Source organism: Paroedura picta, chromosome 11 (assembly GCF_049243985.1).
Source record: "Paroedura picta isolate Pp20150507F chromosome 11, Ppicta_v3.0, whole genome shotgun sequence".
Taxonomy (NCBI): Eukaryota; Metazoa; Chordata; class Lepidosauria; order Squamata; family Gekkonidae; genus Paroedura; species Paroedura picta.
This window is the reverse complement of record NC_135379.1, coordinates 11518224-11539410: the sequence shown is the minus strand read 5'-3', so window position 1 is coordinate 11539410 and position 21187 is coordinate 11518224. Positions and strand designations below refer to the sequence as shown.

General features: G+C 42.9%; 1 protein-coding gene across 3 annotated transcripts in view; it reads right to left on the bottom strand.

Moving 5' to 3' along the window:
* PARD3 (par-3 family cell polarity regulator) overlaps nucleotides 1–21187 on the bottom strand; it is a 550919-nt gene that overhangs the window by 131269 nt on the left and 398463 nt on the right. For all 3 annotated transcript variants that reach the window (XM_077303562.1, XM_077303560.1, XM_077303561.1), the window contains one exon: nucleotides 19462–19678. In XM_077303562.1, coding sequence (XP_077159677.1) covers nucleotides 19462–19678 — 217 coding nt within the window. The remainder of the gene's footprint in view (nucleotides 1–19461; nucleotides 19679–21187) is intronic.

The window sequence follows — 21187 nt, the reverse complement described above, 5'->3', positions numbered from 1 at the left end:
GGGTCACATGGAAAACGCGGAGGGGAAAGATGCAACGCACACCAGTTATGCACGGGGCGGGGCGCGACGGCGGCAAAACCCAGAGTAACCGATTATGCACGCGGCAATCCGGGCGCCGCTTCTGGTTGCGCCCCGGTCACCCGGAAGCTGCGCTTTCTTCCGCGTTTTGCAAACATGGCTTTTGCAGCGGCATGCACCGAAACTGCGGCTGGTTGCAGCCGGCACCATGCGTTATCGGTGATTTTAGTCGCCGCCATTCGACCCCGAATGAGCGCTAAAACCCCCGTGCGTAATGGGTCTTTGAGATGCCTGGTAGAGGAAAGGTAAGGGTAAAGGTATCCCCTGTGCAAGCACCGAGCCATGTCTGACCCTTGGGGTGACGCGTTTTCATGGCAGACTCAATACGGGGTGGTTTGCCAGTGCCTTCCCCAGTCATTACCGTTTACCCCCCAGCAAGCTGGGTACTCATTTTACCGACCTCGGAAAAATGTAAGGCTGAGTCAACCTTGAGCTGGCTGCTGGGATCGAACTCCCAGCCTCATGGGCAGAGATTCAGACTGCATTTCTGCTGCCTTACCACACTGCGCCACAAGAGGCTCTTTCAAATTGGTCTAAGATACTAAATTATGAACACAACCATTCACAATAAGGTCTAAGATACTAAATTATGAACACAACCATTCACAATACCTTTCCACTGAATATCACTCAGCTGTTCTTTTAAAAATCTTATCTTCATGAGTAACTGATCTCATCTCATTCTTTGTTGGGGCAACTGCTTCCCCCCCTCCTTCTTTTTCTTTGCATTTTTTTGAAAAACTCACTATTTACTAAAAATTTATCTCAAAAAACCCCTGTCTTGTTTCAAATTGGCAATTGGTTACCGTAATAACTCCCACAAAACCCTAATGTTAATTTTCCTCATAAAAAGGACAGTAACTTAGAATCCAATTACAAAAGTGTTTATATTTTGTGTGTCTGCTGTATGGGAGGAAACTGTCCCAAGCAGGGTAGCTGTGGGAAGAATCAAAAGAACTAAGACAATCCTGGAATTGTAACACTAACAAACAGCAAAGAAAGCTGACCAAATAAGACAATGACTCTTATACAATTCAATACAACTGTTATATCCTTAAATTATTTAGTTACATGTGCTTGCTTTGTGTTTATTTTAAATAGATAGATACTCTGCACAATCAGCAAACCATGGGCCTCCAAAGCAGCTTGCAAAAAGCACAGCTTGATTAGTGTGACCTTAGCTACATGAATGGAAGGAAAGCATGGATAGGAAAACTCTGTAAGAACTCCATCGACATTCCTGGGGGGAACAGGCTAAAGGAGTCAGAGTGTGTCTCACATATCAGAACTACCCTCAGGCTTAGGGACAGCCTAAAGATAATGACTCAGTACTCGGAGACATCCAGTACATTAGACTGGTTTTCTGTACTAGCTCTTCGGTTATGAGAGTCAGTTTGGTGTAGGGGTTAGGAGTGCGGACTTCTAATCTGACATGCCGGGTTCGATTCTGCACTCCCCAACATGCAGCCAGCTGGGTGACCTTGGGCTCCACACGGCACTGATAAAACTGTTCTGACCGAGCAGTGATCTCAGGGCTCTCTCAGCCTCACCCACCCCACAGGGTGTCTGTTGTGGGGAGAATAAAGGGAAGGCGCTTTGAACCTCCTTCGGATAGAGAAAAGTGGCATATAAGAACCAACTGTTCCTCTTCTTCTCTAAAATGTTGCTTTTTCAAGATTCAAGTGAAACGATGTCCATGCACAAAAAAATCTCAGACTCCAAACAGTTTTATTCTCAATATTCAGGAACGGTCAAAATTTTTCCAACCTGTCCATTATTCCAGAACTCACTGTCTAGTTTAATATCCCTGGACAGCAGGAGGTCACAGGCAGCAGATATAAGACTGACAGAGATGGTGTCCAACCATAATGGTTGGGCAGACTTCCCCATTCTATTAATCACTGTCCCCATTCTATTAATCACTGACAGTGAGCTTTTTCTGATGCAACATAACTAGCATAACCTAAGTAGGGGCAAATGGTGTGTTTGCACACATTATAAAGCAGGGGTAGTCAGCCTGTGGTCCTCCAGATGTTCATGGACTACAATTCCCATGCACTTGCTGGCAGGGGCTTTATGGGAATTGTAGTCCATGAACATCTGGAGGACCACAGGTTGACTACCCCTGTCATAAAGGAAGGCAAAGAACTGAGGCTGAAGCTTGACCTCCTGTTTCATTCTTGTTCCCACTTCAGTGATAGGATGCCTGCCTGCCACCCAAGAGATAAAATGGCAGCACACACTAGGAAGCAGGACTTATCAACAGACAATATGTTAGCCCTACAGATCTCTTCAGAATCTGAGCTACCTTTGATGTATTCATCATATTTAAAACCAACCAAGATGTAATATGCTCCATTCTACCCACCTGAAAGCAAAGCAAGGATGACCTCATTTAAAGCAAACTTGATGCATGATGGCCAAGAGAATGAGGCTTGCTCCCTTATTTTGTTACAGGATTTTTCTTATGCTCTTAAGTTAACAAACCCAATTAAACCCCTGTATCAAATAGTCAAATTGGCCAAAGGTGTAACAACACTTCCAAAAAGATGCTCGAACTACAATAAATCTCCCAGATTAGGAAATTATATATAAATATATAGTAAAGTTTGAATTGGGTTTTGCACATACCAGAATTAAGGCTGAAATACTGCTGTTGTTTTCATTAATATAAAAAACATGTAGGCAGCAAAAGAGACTAAAATAGTTTCATGTTCTTTCAGTGACATCATTCTTAATTTCTTAGAACCATCCCTGAATGAGGATACTTGACGGGTGCCATTCACTCCAAAGTTATCTGGAGCTCCGGAGCAGAAATCTGATTTGCTACTGTGCATGTAATTAATTCATTCAGTTATGTTTCAATATCATCCAAATTTCATGAAAGGAGATGAACTCTAACATGATAAATTACACCATCTATGACCAAATCAAGGAGGCATATTAGGAACAGAAAGACTGCCATTGAGACACAAGTGCCTCAGTAATCAGCCACGATTACATCAATGGCAGGAAAAAGAACACGAAAGTTTAATGTTGACTCTGAAACATCCAACACATAATGGTCAGAAACTGCAATAATTTGCCCAAACTTGGCAGCAGCAAGCTCTACCAGGAATGACCATATGGCTGGACAAAATCGGAGAGTTTACCAATGTTTAAAATGACCAACTTGGCAAATAAAAGACCCCCAGAAGAATTTTATGAACATTGGAGCTATCATCTGAATCAGGAGTAGTCAAACTGAGAACGTTGGCAGGGGCTCATGGGAATTGTAGTCCATGAACATCTGGAGGGCCGCAGTTTGACTACCCCCGATCTGAATTATGTCAACAAGTATCTCCGATATATATTGTTTATATGCTGGAGAGTGTAAGAATCTATATCAATATTATGTAACCATCTTTTTATTTTTTCTTCTGTGGTCTATTTCTCTTAACACAGGGGTAGTCAACCTGTGGTCCTCCAGATGTTCATAGACTACAATTCCCACGAGTCCCCTGCCAGCAAATGCTGGCAGGGGGCTCGTGGGAACTGTAGTCCATGAACATCTGGAGGACCACAGGTTGACTACCCCTGTCTTAACACAAGGAATAAAATTTAAATTGAAAAAAGAAATAGCAACAGCTTGTTCAGAGCTCGCAAGCCTACCTCCAAGACAAGGCCTACTAATTTTAGCAGGATGGCTATGAAAGAGTCCAGGGTAACATCAGACAGGATGCACAGACACAATTCAGCTACAGACATTTTTCTTTCTTCAAAAAGAACAGCTTGGCAATCTTAACAAGCTAAACCAGCCTTTAATGGGTAATGCACACTCTTAATGGCCAACATATCCTTACATTACTGTTGCTTAATGCACTCAGAAATGCTCTCCCTCCAGTTAGCTTTATCTAATCAACGCTGCAGTGCTGTGTTAGTTAACTAAAGACTTAGACGTTCTACAGAGATCTAGCTGGCAGGATGTTAAAACGGCTGTAAATAAGACATAGGGGTGAGGGGAGAACAAGCCTTGGGAGTCCATTTTAGCCTCTAAATCACGTGCTATTCATGTACCCAGTCATACAAAAGCGTGCCGTGCTGTTCATGCGTTATTATGGAAAACGTCATAAACGGCTGACATTTCCCAGTAATCCTTAAGAGGGCTGGAAGAGTGGGCAGCCTCAGAAATGTTTCTGTTACGAGTTTCTCGACACTAGTACCTCGAAATGATGAAAATGAGGGCGGCATTTAGACAGTTATGGGAGGCAGTTCAGTTCCGTCGGCTGTGGCATCAGCTGCAAATTGACTTACTTAAGCCGCGCAAAAATCCCTCCCGCCCTTCGTGAACCAATGTTCGGCGTGTAAAAGCCATGCATTACCGCAAAAAAAATTCAACCCCCTGCCGTACCGTTATAAGCCCTCCAAGATGACAAGGATGGGGGGGGGACCCACAAATCGATTGAGCTACAAATAAAATGGCATCACACCCCTCTGTTGAAATCAGCAGTGTCCACTTATACGAGCCTTGGGGAGGGAGGGTTCCAGGCAGGAGCTTCTCTGTAAATGTGTCCTCTTGACTACTATCCTTCTAATTCCCTACTCTGTAGATTTTAATGCATTATTGTTTCAAAATACAATGCTACAAATTGCAAATTACATCTGGCTCAAGGGCTGATTATGAGCGATGCTAGCACGACGGCCTCTGCCTGAATAACTCTGATAATAATAATAAGGGATTGATTGAGCTGCAAGCAGCTATGTGATGAGAAGGGTCCATTCGAACGGCGCCATTAGCTTCTTTTGTGAAACACAACACTTTGACATGTCAACGCCAACAACATTGTGCGTTCGGTTTCCATGGTTTTCTTACCATTTAAAATGTGGGTCCCTCTCCTGGAAGGGGGAGCCTATGAGTAATGGAAAGGAGAGACATGCCCCAAACGTTCTTTGACAATACTTCCCTCACTCTCTCTCTCTCTCTCTCACACACACACACACACAGCTGTTTGCAGCGAGGTTTTCTCCTCCTCTCTTCAGCAGCTTTGGTGCTAATTTTTGTCTCATCTGCTCACCTCCTCCTCTCAACTGATACTGGCCTGTCAGGCACAAGGTGCTAAAGGAGATGATGGCTACATCTGGTAGCCAGGTTTGGCTACATCAGGGGTAGCCAACCTGTGGTCCTCCAAATGTTCATGGACTATGAGCCCCTGCCAGCAAACGCTCTAAATATATATATGTAAAAGGGAATATAGATAGATAGATAGATAGATAGATAGATAGATAGATAGATAGATAGATAGATAGATAGATAGATAGATAGATAGATAGATAGATAGATAGATAGATAGATAGATAGATAGATAGATAGATAGATAGATAGATAGATAGATAGATAGATAGATAGATAGATAGATAGATAGATGGGGAAAATCTTCAGGTGATTTCTGTCATGTTTTAGTGACAGGAAGGCCTTAAAACGCATCATGATACAAAAGGTTAAGAAAACGGATCCTCCCTAAGGTTAAAGCTTCCCTGCAGATCTCATTATCCATAAGAATTAATATGCCAGCGTTTTTCTTGTGGATGTACGTTTCCTCAGGAATAACGTCTGCTGAGTAAATGAAACAATACGTGATATTATTTCAGACCTTGAAATTTGACTTGCACACTTAATTATAGTGGATCAGGATTGAATTCTGTGCAGAACATAAAAAATGATGCTGCAAATGTTGCTTTTAAAAACCCTTCTGCCAAAACCACCGTCAAACAAACACTTCCCCACAGATCACATGCATGCACCTTCAGAATTGTAAAGGCCAGGCTCATGATTAAAATACTGCTCAGGGTACACCTCCTTAAATAAAATATAATAGGAATCATAGAGGTGGAAGGGGCCATACAAGACATCTAGTCCTGCCCTCTGCTCAATGCAAGATCAGCATCCATGAAAAGTATCTGTTCAGCCGCTGTTTGAAGACTGCCTGTAAGGAAGGGCTCACTACCTCCTTAGGTAGCTGATTCCACTGCTGAACGTCTCTGACTGTGATATCTAGCCAGTACCATTCTACATGTGGGTCCTATCTTCCCAATCACTGTGGGAGGACCCCTTACTGTGGGTCCTATCCCGTGCTGTCAACAGGAACTACTCCCTGCCCTCCTCCAAGTGACAACCTTTCAAATACTTCAAGAGAGCAATCATGTCCCTCCTCAGCCTTCTCGTCCCAAAGCTGAACGTTCCCAAATCCCTCAGCCTTTCCTCATAGTTTCCAGATCTGGTTTCCAGATCCAGGAGAATCTTTGATGCTCTTCTCTGAACCCTCACAATTTTGTCCACATCCTTTTTGAAGTGAGACCTCCAGAACTGCACACAGTACTTCAGATACTATGATAGAGCCCAACAGATTAGTCTCAAAGAAGGTCTGAAATGATATAGTTCTGAATGAATTTGCACCACATTCAACGGATCAACTCTTGCTTCATACTTATGAAGACCAATTCCCCAGGTACACTGAATAGCCTTTGTCTATTCATCAAGGAGAGCACCTACATATGGTGAGAGTTAGCCAATTTATGGCAACTAGAGGAAAGCGAATGAGCCTCTCGTGGCGCAGAGTGGTAAGGCAGCAGATATGCAGTCTGAAAGCTCTGCCCATGAGGCTGGGAGTTCAATCCCAGCAGCCGGCTCAAGGTTGACTCAGCCTTCCATCCTTCCGAGGTCGGTAAAATGAGTACCCAGCTTGCTGGGGTGTAAAATGGTAATGACTGGGGAAGGGAATGGCAAACCACCCCGTATTGAGTTTGCCATGAAAACGCTAGAGGGCATCATCCCAAGGGTCAGACATGACTCGGTGCCTGCACAGGGGATACTTTTACCTTTACCTTTTAGAGAAAAGCGAGAAAAAATATATATACAACTTCCCCTTCTACAAGTATAATTGGATTGCTAATTACATTAACCGTACCCTGAACAACAACCACAAAAAACGTGCATGCACAAATCCTGTTTTATTCTCTCACCCAGAACGCTGCAAAGGACTAATGTTTGACTTCTTAAAATGTATGAGGGCGGCAAATGGGGCTCTTGAGGAGCCTGTTTAAGAGTAAACAAGAGCTCGTCCCAGTGGAAATGTTGGAAGGATCTAATCCTTGGAAGTACAAACCAGTGAAATGAACATTTCATTGCCTGAATTGTTTTAATATCATTTGAAAACATCTCAAATAGACATGGGTGGTAAAATCAATACAAGAACACAGCCAGTTAATACTGGAGCAGACCGTAGTCCGTACAGTCTGATGCTGTCTCATCTGGAGGGCAGAAATTTTCCAAAGTTAAGTCTAAGGAAGAGGTCTTTTTCAGCCCTTCTACCATTTCACTGGAGAACCATGACAGCAAAACTAGGGCTTTCTGCACACAGCTCATGTGCTGGATCATTAAGCTATGAGTAAAGCCATGACAGGAATAACCGGTCAATTAGCTTTGCAAATAAACATAAGTGAGAAAGAAAGGCTCCTTAAACTTCTGCTACCATATGGTGATCCTGGGCTAAGATGGACCATTGATTGCCCATGGCATATTAACATCTGATACTCTCTTGCATCAGTGTATTATGGAGGCAAAATTCCATTGATACATAAAGTGCCCATTTCCAAATTATGCTAAATGCATACAATATTAGGAATATCCTTTTATGATATATATAAAAGCAGAGATTTCTGCTTTGGATTTCTGTTTGGATTTCTGCATTGGATTTCCTATGGCTATATTCTATGGTTGAGATTCAAGTCATTTAACATTCATTTATGGCATTATGCCTATGACATGCTACTGCAAGGCTATTTAATCCTTCAACAGCAGGTCTCTGGGGTAGCTGCAGATATGTTTTCTAAGTAAATAATTTTAAAAATGGCATCTAGGAAGCACCACCAACAAGCCACATATTGACAGTTCTTTTTTCATTTTCAAACTTGAGCCAATTTTCTGTGAACATTTTGTATTCTGTTTTGTGAACGGCTTTTACATTTCCAAGTCTGAAACTATTTTGTAGCTTTCTGGACATTCTTATTCTAATAGAGAAGCTTCAGTTAGCATTAGAAGGCACAGGAAGTACATGGGAGGGGCTGTGGCTCAATGGTAGAGCCTCTGCTTGGCATGCAGAAAGTCCCAAATTCTGTCCGGGAGTCTCCAGTTAAAAGGATCAGGGCCCATTCTGCACACATGGGATAATGCACTTTCAATATGCTTTTGTAGTTCATGTTATTCTCACAGTTTCCAAATTCTTCTCTGGTAAATCCAAAGCAAGTAAGAATGTTGTGCTCTTTCATTCCACCCCTACTTTTGTGGCCTGCTGCTCATTATATAATTGGGAACCCCGAGGATGGTACTGTTTAGACCGCTTGTCATGAAAAGGCCCTCAGAAGTCAGTGTGAGTTGACTTGCCTTACATCAGCAGCAAATCTAGCAAACACACCGCGTATCCATACTGTCATGCTGTTTTCTCCTGTGACTTGAATGTATAATATCCATGGTAACAGGAACCACAAATCTATGGTTCCCATAATGCACCAATTGCTGCATAGGTTGAAGGATCGCTGTAAACAAGAAAAATGAAAAGTTATAATGCTCTGTGTAAACCGCCCAGAACTGCAAAGAAATGGGCGGTATAGAAATACAAATAATGAATGAATGAATGAATGAATGAATGAATGAATGAATGAATGAATGAATGAATGAATGAATGAATGAATGAATGAATGAATGAATGAATGAATGAATGTGTTGGCCACTGCATGGAGGTGCAGCCAACGTACCCATACCTGCCCAGCACCTCTCAATTCACCATGTGGAAAGGGAAAACCTACTTCTAAAGTGCATTGAAAATGCATTATCTAACGTGCAGAATGGGCCCAGGTAAGGAAGTGCCTAAGACCCTGGAGACGTACTGCCAGTCTGAGAGGACAACACTGACCTTCATGGAACAATGGTCTGCTTCAGTATTAGGCAAATTCATGTATTCAAATGTATCAACTGAGCCATATATTAGAGACATAACTATAGAATTAATATCCCACCTTTCTGCCCTTACAAGAGCTGCCAAGGTGGCTAACAGCAGTACAAGGCATTTATGAACCATATTCACATTATAAGGCATTAACCTGCAGTCTCTGCACAACAGATTTTTTTCCTTCCCTTAAGACTTTTTCTTGCTAGTACAAGCGCCCATGTACATGTTCCAATTGTGCTGCAGCCCACATGGAATGGGTCCTAGTGCACATATATAGAGGAGGAACGGGTGTTAGGGAAATGGCTGATTTGCAAGCATGGCATCTACACACAGAGGAAGAGGATGCATATTAGCCCCATCTCTCATTGCAACTGTGGCTTTTCAAAAGTGATCAAACATGTGGAGGGAGCATACAGATGTAGACTTCCTCCATGCACTGATATCATGTGCATATGCTAGCTACTACATGAAGGGGCGCCCAACGTGCCCATACCTGCTCCCCCTCTCCATTCACTGACTGGACACAAGGGGGGGATTGTGGACACAAGGCAACTGTTTGCCCCCCAAAGAAACTTTCTAAAATTATTCCCCAAATATTGGTACAAATATTCTCCTAGCCTGGGATCTTCCCATGGCATTTTATTTTATGATCCGCAGTATTTTCCTGCACTCCCTTGTATGAAGGTTATAAACCTTAACTGCAGGGAAATGCTCATCATCTGAAATGTTACTGCAGAGCCAAAGGTTTACTGCTGCCCTGGAAAAAAAAATACTTACCTGAGAACTATCAACAGGAGGACATTGACATACAATGTCAAGTGCGTGCAGAAGCGATCCTTCAACCTATGCAGCAATTGGTGCATTATGGGAACCATAGATTTGTGGTTCCTGTTACCATGGATATTATACATTCAAGTCACATAGGAGAAAACAGCATGACAGTATAGGTACGCGGTGTGTTTGCCAGATTTGCTGCTGATGTAAGGCAAGTCAACTCACACTGACTTCTGAGGGCCTTTTCATGACAAGCGGTCTAAACAGTACCATCATCGGGGTTCCCAATTATATAATGAGCAGCAGGCCACAAAAGTAGGGGTGGAATGAAAGAGCACAGAATTCTTATCTGCTTTGGATTTACCAGGGAAGAATTTGGAAACTGTGAGAATCATCTGACTTTGACAGTGGACCTCCAAGCTGCTGAATTTGAACACTCTGAAGGAGCAGAGAATGTTGGAAGCATCTCTAGAATTAAAGCCATGTGGCCTTGGAATATTTATATTTTGCTGTTAACATCCTGACTTTCCAGCATCAAAAGTAAAGCTTCCCTGTGCATTACTGTTATGACCCCTCGGTGCCAACCCAGCACCCTAGCAATGCCTTTTGGAGCTCAGGGCATACTTCTGCAGATTCTTTAGACAGCAAAAGTAACAAAAAAGGAAATACTAGAATGCATAAAGCCTGATATATCACAAAACTCCGGCTGACTTAAAGGTAAAGGTAAAGGTATCCCCTGTGCAAGCACCGAGTCATGTCTGACCCTTGGGGTGACGCCCTCTAGCGTTTTCATGGCAGACTCAATACCGGCTGACTTACTTTGGCCATATCATGCAATCCAACTTGTTGGAGAGAGAAGTTATACTAGGATTGGTCAGTGGTAAAAGGAAACCAGGCTGACAAAGAACACAATGGTTAGACATGATCCAAATGGACACTGGCTATAGCACCGTGCAACTAAAAGAAGTGGTACAAGACCAAATGATGTGGAGATGGTTGAGCCATAGGATCACCAAGAATCAGACATGATTGAATGGCTAACGTTGTCACATATGCATACTTCTCCACGAAACAGGACCCTGCCTTGTACAAACGGACACATGAGAAAATATGTTGAGCCATGATAATGGTCTAGGGGCCTTAGTCTTCCTGACTTCCTTTGCCTGGGCCCTTTCCCAAAGGCATGATGCTGAACTTTAGTAGAAAAGACATTCTGGAAGTCCTGGATCTACCAAGAAACCTGAACATACATCACAATGAACATTTCCTTGTCTTAAAATCATGAAGGCAAGCAGGGCTTGTAGCTGGATGAAACACCACCAAGAAAGGCTCTGCAGAGGGAGGCCATGGCAACCGGCCTCAGCCTCTCATTTGCCTAGAAAGCCTCTTGATTGACATGTTGGTGGTCACTTAGCAGCACATATGTATACTTTGCAAAAGCCTACGAAAACTATACATTTGGTATTAGCATCCTTGTTTACTCAGTAAGCAAGGAGAAAAATTGTTTGGTCATCTTTATTTCACTTTGTTCCCACTGCATCACTGCCAGCTCAAGAGCGGAATGTCATTTCCCATCTCCATATTCCTCAACTCTCTGGGATCACAGGTTCGGCACAGGTCTTGCTTTTAATATATGTTTAGGGTTGGAGAATACATAAGAATGACTCCATTCCTGATGGAGAGCTACTCTTAGTTCAGAAATCCCACAGTTGCACTTTGACCTGGACATACCATTATGAGGATCAGATGCATCCCCAAATATTGCAAATTATAAGGCTTTACTCTGTCTCTCTGTAAAGAGGCAAAAGTCCAGGTGATACAAACCCACAAAAGGCAACAATGTACACATGCAGTCCCAGTTTTAGCAACATGAATCACATACCCTGGATTCTGACAACAATAAAAAAGTCATGTCTGACCCTTGGGGTGACGCCCTCTAGCGTTTTCATGGCAGACTCAATACAGGGTGGTTTGCCAGTGCCTTCCCCAGTCATTACCGTTTACCCCCCAGCAAGTTGGGTACTCATTTTACCGACCTCGGAAGGATGGAAGGCTGAGTCGACCCTGAGCCGGCTGCTGGGATTGAACTCCCAGCCTCATAAGCAGAGCTTCAGACTGCATGTATGCTGCCTTACCACTCTGCGCCACAAGAGGCTCATTGACAACAATGAACTGCACCTGTTACTGTAATTTCAGAACGATTTCATTGTTGAGTACTGGACTGTGGCTAGGAAGAAAACCATAACATTTCTCATCCTCCAGTCATCCAATGGGCACATTCATTCATGTATACATCTCGCCTGAATTCTCACAGCTTGCGCACATGAGACTTTTAAATTATGCCCTCCTGGTTAATGACAACCATTGTGTTCATGACCTGAGGGGTAATCTCTATAGGTATTTCCTGGGCAAACAACCCTTTACTCCTGAAGTAATGATTAACAAAAGGACATCCTTTCAAGAGACATTAACAGGCCAACGCCAACAGACCGCTGCTCATATGGGCTGAAATGAAATGGTAAAAGTTAAAGCTGCAGTCCATCCGTACAAGCTCATCACTCAAACATATGTCAATCTGAAGCACTCAGCCTTTAATTTATTTATGGTATGATCAATGTCTACACCCGCGTAAGACAGATATACGTCTCCTTCTAAAATCATAAATACGACATTGCAAACATTAATTTCAACAGAGGCTGTTTGGAGAGAACTTACTGAGCTAATAAAGCAAAACCAAACCGAAAGGGAACTCGGAAAGAAGACGCTCGCTATGGCAGGTATTCAGCCACTAACAAATTAAATTTTAAACGAGAGATTTCCAAGCACACAAACACACACACACACACAGCAAAGAATGTCATTAACATATCCTTTCATCTAGCAGATTCCTCGACACTCAGGAATATATTTATTTACCGTGCTTTGCTAGGGGCTGAATAGTCACCCGCCTTCAATTTTCACATCAGTTGTATAGATGGGTAGGGGGAAGGGAGGGAATATCTCATCTCCTCCACAGGCTGGAATTGAAATTGACTTCGAATCTCTGAACTGTCAACAAATTCTCTTACGAAAAGGTTTGCTTTGCAGAGATTATAAAGTAGGTGTCATCCCTGACACTTGCATTTTATAGTCAGATGGCAGGTCTGGGAAAGAAACGTTAGGAGATGTCAGAAAGGGGTCTTGGAAAGCTCGGCTGTCACGCTGCGAGCCTCGGTGGGCTTGCTTTGCAGTCAGATGCTGTGCTGCCCATGTCATGAGTTCTCTCCTTAAAGTCCCTGACAAGCCAAGAGGAATACAGGGAGAATATGTTATCAGAAGCTACGGACTTGTCTTCGGTAACAGGTCAGGTTGATGCTTATTTTTAGTGCATTAAAAAAGAAAACGCTTTAAAAAAAACCCCGTTTCAGATTAAAAACCGAATGCTGTGCTCCCTGTTGGATGTACAAGATCAAGATTTGTTCAGAGAAAGCCCAGATGACAGGATTTAGACTGGAACACTGTTCCTTGTCAGACTGACAACCTGGAAACTTGCATGAGATTAACACAGTCTCTTGTTCTAAATCTATTGGTCACAATTACACACAAGTGGTTTCTAGGTTTCCTTTTTAAAATGCATGGAGTTAGCTACTAAACGCTTACTGTTAAGGACATCCTGGAAAACCATTGTCAATGCTTTGAGACCATATTGGGGAGAAAAGTGGAGTACAAATGAAATAAGTAAGTAGGTACAGAAAGGTTAGCTTTTAATTTCAACATAAAACTTGAAGCTGTGAATTCCCTTTTGGCTGACGCAAAATGAGCAGCAGGAGGAAAGAGATTTGAGGTTGAAACAGATAAGCAAGGTAATAAGTGTATGTGAAAATTAACTGATACATAGTCATAACCTGGTAAACCATGCTAAGAACAGCTAATCAAAATTTCTCTAAAGTGGATCCTGCTGAGCTATAAGAGATTTTAATGGGAAAGAAAACCCAAGTCTATGTTTAAGCCCTGATGACATGTAGTACCCATTTCTTTGTATGGATATTTTAGCTTATCCATTACAATTTGCTAAAAGCAACAAATCCTGTGATTTTCTACATTTGCTACTAGAACCAAGAAATTTGGCTTTATCTGAAAACAAAGTTAGTTTTCCCATTGCGGAAGGGTCTGATTTTCTGCAGTGAGCAGGGTGCTCTGCAGATGCCTTCCCATACACCGAAATCGATGTCGAGCACCTTCTGTCAAAAGTACAAAGGACAGCTGGGCAAAAATGTATCAGAAGAAAAAAAAAACCCACACATACACCCAAATGTGGACTCACCAACAACATGAGCTGAAAGGGTGATTAAAGCATTGAGTTTATAGTTACTTCCTTTTGTTTAAATTTTGTGTTCCAATCAGAGGACATAAATCACATTTGCAATCAAGAAAAAATTATAAAGTTAATGAAACATCTGAAATGCAGTTGCTGGAATTACGAGCTGATGAGCGCCTGAAACAGAGGGAAATTATGAACTTTAAATTGATTTTTCACCCGCTTCAACACACACATCACCTGCTTTTTAGTCGCTCTTCAATTATCACCAGACATAACAAGCCACAGCAAAGGAAAATCATGGAGCAGACAATCAAAACTGCAAACTATGCAGCAGCCAAGTGTAGACTGTGTGTGGTGTTTCCCCCCAAACGCCCAGACAGGGGTCTCAGGCGGCTAATGCGGTTGGAATGTGAAATTTGAAGCTCCAGATCACATGTTCATGAATATGGAGGTCTGCAGTGCACTGCAAGTCCCTGTGCAAGAAGAGACGACAGTGGGTCTGATTTCACCTAAACAGGGTTTTAAACTAAATTACCGATTTCCTCTTGCAGGACTAGATGGAGCAACACTGCAAGGCTCCCAGTAATCATTCCAAATGTAATTGCAGGATTCAATTGTAATGGTAATAAGGCTATTTGCATTGGTTTCCAATCTAATGTCTTGCTCGTCTGTACTCCACAATACTGCAGGCAGGAGGAGGAAGGCAGAGTCAGGAGATTAAGAAGAGAAAAGTCCAATCTTGAAATATATGGAACTCACAGCCGGCAAATCCTTTTGGAACATACTTCAATTTTTACCGGAGCGGAAGTGCAGACGAGGGTACACTGCTGTACTGCTAAGGAGAGATGGCTGCAGGTGTCTGATATCATTAAGGAACGCTTTATATTTAAGGTGTTTGGCAGGACAGAAGCACACACACTCAATCGCAACAAAAGCCAACAACAAGAATTACTCCAAAACACAACCATCGGCAACAAGGAAAAGCCACTGAAATGCTACAAAATCAAAACTTGGAAAAACCACCAGCAACACAGTGAAGAAGAAGAAGAAGAAGAAGAAGAAGAAGAAGAAGAAGAAGAAGAAGAAGAAGAAGAGTTGGTTTTTATATGCCACTTTTCTGTACCCGATGGAGTCTCAAAGCTGCTTACATTCACCTTCTCTTTCCTCTCCCCACAACAGATATGTTGTGAGGTAGGTGAGGCTGAGAGAGCCCTTATATTACTGTCAGAACAGTTTTATCAGTGCTGTGGTGAGCCCAAGGTCACCCAGCTGGTTGCATGTGGAGGAGCGAGGAATCAAACCCAGCTTGCCAGATTAGAAGTCCGCACTCCTACCCACTACACCAAGCTGGCAAAAAAACATTCCATTTCTAGGATAACTAGTTCAACAGTGAAAGCACTGGAGAACAGGACAGTCTTTGCTCGAGATCGAAAATATACTGCAGCAAGATAGGAACTGGACCTCTTTGAGAGCAGTTCTAGTGCTGTGGGATACTTAGACAAAGGGTGCTCTTTCTAGCAGCCAGCCAGAAAAGTTTGGCATGTGGGGACACAAGGAGAAAAGACTTTGATGATAACCTCAGTGACCAACAAGTACCAGCATGGTGTAGTGGTTAAGAACGACGGACTCTGATCTGGAGAACCAGGTTTGAGTCCCCTGGTTCTATATGAAGCCAGATGGGTGACCTTGGGTCAGTCACAGTTCTCTCAGAGCTCTCTGAGCCTCATCTACCTTACGATGTGTTTGATGTAGGGAGAGAAAGGGGAGGCGATGTAAGCCAGTTTGAGACTCCTTTGGGCAGTACAATGTGGGGTACAAAAAAAACCTAGCTTTTCTTTGCAAAGTGATGCAAAAGGAAGATCAGGCTTCTTGCATCCTCTTATATAGCATCGTTTTCTGTGCTGTTAAGAAAAGTGTCTTTCCTCTGCACATTAAGGCTCTGGATGTGCTCTTCTAGTGTGCACAGGAGACCGATTACCAAATCAAAACAAGCATGGGTACATTGAGTTATATTAATTCCTCTGCCGATTCCCTTGGTTGCATAAATCGCCACCTACAAGTGGCTTAAAGGAAGTTAACATGCTAATCCAATACATTATTTATTCAGCAGTCTTGTGCAAAGAACCCCAAACATTGCTGCAGTTCATTAGATTGCAACCTGCAAACCTATTTGGTTAGAGTAGATGCACACTTAAGACAATTCTGTTGCCATTGGGATTAAGCAGTTTTAACTCCAAGAAGTCTGGTTTAAGTTAATTATTAATGAAGGCTGAAACATGATGTGATATTGCCACGTTGTAGAGACATCTGGGAAGAAGTTGTCGAGATTTGCCATACCTGACCTAACTGTAGTATTATAGTCAGAGTTGGAGATAGAGGATGGTGCCTCATCATGTCACAATTAGGCCAACTGGTTTGCCTACGTCTGCTCAATTAAGATCTTGTCTGGCACAGGTAGATTTCCTGGCCATGACTGAGGCCCTCGCAGAGTGTGAAACAAAAGAAAACTGGGGTGGCTGAAAGGATGAATGGATTACGAGTGCTGCTCTTAAGTATCTCTGCTCTGCCCTCCATAAATGCCACTTTCATGGTACAAAACAGAAGACAACTCAGAAAACTCTGTGATGCCATCTGTGGAAAATACACAAGCACCATAGATGGTACTGAATCTCACTCATCAAGCAATCCACTCAAAAAACTTCTGCCATTTTGTCTATGGTCCTTATGGGGTGAAGAAATGGCTGTCTTAATATTATAGAACCTTCTGGGATGTCACCTCATGGTGGCGTCCTAAGAACCTAAGAAGAACCAAAGAAGAGCCCTGCTGGATCAGACCAGTAGTCCAGGGGTAGTCAGCCTGTAGTCCTCCAGATGTCCATGGACTACAATTCCCATGAGCCCCTGCCAGCAAACGCTGGGAGGGGCTCATGGGAATTGTAGTCCATGGACATCTGGAGGACTACAGGTTGACTACCCCTGCAGTAGTCCATCTAGTCTAGCAATCTCACACAGTGACCAATCGGTCTGGAGGTCCAACAACACGACAAAGAGGTTGAGGCCTTCTCCTGATAAGAACATCAAAGGAGCCCTGCTGGATCAGACCAATAGTTCTAGTCCACCATCCTGTCTCACACATTACATACTCCAGGTAAGGAGTCAGCCTTAGATTATTGTCAACCATAGCTAACACTAATTCAGATATAAATTACGAGCCATCATTCAGAGGCATGGAGGAATGATGAGAAAGGGTGCTGGTAGGGAGAAGAAGCACGTAGCCCCATATCTCACAGACTCGGTTCACAAGATGGCTGCGCCAGCCTGCAGAATACCATTACGCAGACATAACTTTTTTTAAAGTTGTTAAAATGCTAAGTAATTCTGTCTTCCAGACATTTGTCACTGTGAAACAGCAAGGAGGGGAACCCGGCAACATGAACTAAGGGGGAAACGAGCAGATTGAACATCAGACCGCAGAAACAGATTTTTCAATATTTTATGTGACATGACACAACGGCAGCTCAGGACAAGGGAACAGAGGGCCCTGCCTACATGACAGCTGACTGTAAGGGAGGGAAATTCACACTGCATTGGTTCAGAGGGACCATGCTCTGTCTGTATCAGATTGCTTATTCTTTTTGAAGGAAACCCAATGTTTACAAAGCTACAAGTCATCCTGTACTGGAACACGGCTCCTGGATTGGGTGGGCATTTGTTTCCCTCTGCCCAATCCCGAGGAAGAAGACTTTGGCAGAGCATTGCTGTCTAGAAAATGCAGAGTTGGCACAGAATGGGCTCCCGTTTACTGAGTTAACACAGAAACCTACTCAAATGAATACTGCAGAATGACAGACAATACATAAAAACAGGCTGTGAAGTCTTATGAAAAATGCCACTAACAAAAAAAAAAAATTGTGTTAAAATTTTATTTGCAACAGGGTTCTCCCACACCCACACACCTACACACACACACTAATGGGCTTTTAAAATAACATTTATTTGGGTGGATTCATTGGGCCCTGGACAGTACTTAGGTGTTTATCATCTTCCAGTTCAGAGCCGGTTCAACATTTCTTGACCCACAATGCTGAAGCTGCAGCGTTATACCCTTAGAAAAGCCCGACAATAAAATTAATAAAATTAAAAACAGCTGTGAAAAAGGGTAGAAAGTTTCTGACGCTACCTCTTGGGTTTCCAAGCCAAGGGTGTGAAGCAGCTGCCTACCTCCTTTGTATTGCTTTTACCGTGACAACCTGTAACACCAGAGGGGCTGTGCTGCGGTAGCAAAAATCGCACACAGAGTTTTGCACTGCTATCTGAAATTGCCTGTACTCTACCGTAGTTCATCATTCACAATTTTGTGTTTGTCTTTCAAGTGTTACACAAGCAGGCTTCATGATGCTTTATGAGGTGAGTGATTCTGCGCTTTCTTAATAGTAATGGTCAGTCCAAGCTAGACCAGATCTCACCAGAGCTTAGAATTGAAGCACGGCCAGCCCTGGAGGGCTGAAGCCCAGGGTCACGATGTAGAGGCAGGTCATGCAAACTAGCTTTGAACATTGTTCGTCTTGAAAACCTTTCCACCACCACCATCTACTGTGCTTGTTTGTAGGTGAACGCCCTTACAGCTTTCCAATAATGAGCCTTCAAAACACAGAGCCACAGATCATAGAGTTGGAAGGGGCCACACAGGCCATCTAGTCCAACCCCCTGCTCAATGCAGGATCAGCCCAAAGCATCCTAAAGCATCCAAGAAAAGTGTGCATCCAACCTTTGCTTGAAGACTACCAGTGAGGGGGAGCTCACCACCTCCTTAGGCAGCCTATTCCACTGCTGAACTATTCTGACTGTGAAATGGTTTTTCCTGATATCTAGCCTATATCGTTGTACTTGTAGTTTAAACAGAAGAAATACTGAGCAATCCTTGAGCGTTCCCTTTGTTTTGCAGAAACGCTGACCCCTCTTCGTGGGCAACAATAGCATTGTTTGCTTCACTCCCCCCTCATAGATGGTGAAGAAGCATGGAGATGTTACTACGACAGGACAGAAGCTTGTTCCAATAGAAATTGGAAGCTTGTTCCAATAGCAATTCACGAGATAGAATGATAGTTGGCATGTTACAGATGGCAATCGGGGGAAACATGAAACAGAGCATTTTAAACATGCATGAATTGTTAATGCTTTTGAGAAACAGATTGGGAAATACACATTGTGGTATGAACAACGGCTGCCAACCCCCCAAGTGCGATACTTGCTCTTCGACACAACAGGAACAATAAGATGCAACATTTCCACATTGTCTCACACATTGTTGCTCTGAATGCCTACCTGAACATGTCTCCCAGGCCCTTCAGCATTCCCTTCTTGGCTTTCATTTTATCCTTCTCTTTATCTCGCTCTTTCTTCTTGTCCTTCCCGATTTTCTTCTGGTCTCCTTTGTCTGGATTGCCATTCATCTGCCTCTCGAGCGAGTGGGAGGGCTGGTCGCTGGACGTGGACACAGATTCTCTGCCCGATCGTGAGCTTTCTTCGGTGTCTTCCTCCACTGAAAGAATTAGATAATTTTACTGGGGACTGGTAGAAACGAAGATGATCATGTCATTCTCTGACATCAGTTTTCAGACATTTGCATCCTTTTAATAGTAGCTAGGAGCATGGCTCAGAGCCTCTTGTGGTGCAGAGTGGTAAGATAGCATACATGCAGTCTGAAGCTCTACCCATGAGGCTGGGAGTTTGATCCCAGCAGCTGGCTCAAGGTTGACTCAGTCTTCCATCCTTCCGAGGTCAGTAAAATGGTTACCCAGCTTGCTGGGGGGTAAACGGTAATGACTGGGGAAGGCACTGGCAAACCATCCCATATTGAGTCTGCCAAGAAAACGCTAAAGGGAGTCATCCCAAGGGTCAGACATGACTCGGTGCTTACACAGGGGATACCTTTACCTTTAGGAGCATGGCTATTGAGCAAACTGGAACTGTTCACTCATGTGAAGCAGCTATTACAACCATCCTATTAAAACCACCCAAAACTGTAAACTGTAGTCCCCCATTCATAACTATTTCAGTTTGTTTTTAGACAACCACACATGCAAGCTTTGGGATACTTTATGAGTGGAGAGAAGCAATTCTCTTGGTCTTTTTTACACACTATGGTAACACTATATCTCCCTTGGATGCTGGATATTATAATGAAATCTGCTCCATACCCTTACAACATCATTTCTTTCATGAACATTTGAAAACGAGGTCAAATAACCTCCTGGTTTTAAGGGGAAAAAGCAAAATGAACTGAGAATGAATCAGCCAAAAGTGCAACCTTCCCCGTCAATATCAAGGAGGGAGTTCAGCCTGAGCCTACAGTCGTAGAATCCTAGAGTTGGAAGGGGCCATACAGACCATCTAGTCCAACCCCCTGCTCAACGCAGGATCAGCCCAAAGCATCCTAAAGCATCCAGTCTGCCCCTTGGGACATAATGGGACCTAAAAATCTTTGATTTTGTTTTATTCAGCTAGTTTGAAGTCTGAGACACTAGAATTAAAACAGGGCCTGTAAAAGGGAGCTCCTCCACCAGGCATTTGGTTGAGGTTGACCAAAGCTAAATAGCACCCCCTGGGCTCCTGAACCTTGAACCCATATAACCCATATAAGACCAACCATGTGTCTATTGGATCGTCTACTCTGTTGAAATGTTATTTTCTCTGTTTATTGTTATTATTATTATTACTATTACCTTTCATTCGTTATAACCACTGAGTTTGATGTACTTATTACGACTCATGTGAACTGCCCTGAGCCTTAGGGGAGGGCGGTATATAAATGTAATAAATAGAATAGAATAAAAACAAATAATTTGTTTAATGACAAAAACCCACCCAGTTCCACCCCATGTTTTTAAGGAGGCTAAGAAGGCTGCATGATGCAGTGGAATACTACAGTGATTTTCAGAAGCTGGGCAGGGCGATAAAGACATGAAATACAACATAATGCAGTAGTTGAAATGTGGCTATTAAATAGTATGGCTTTTTACTTAATGTAGCATTAAAAAGCACAAACAAA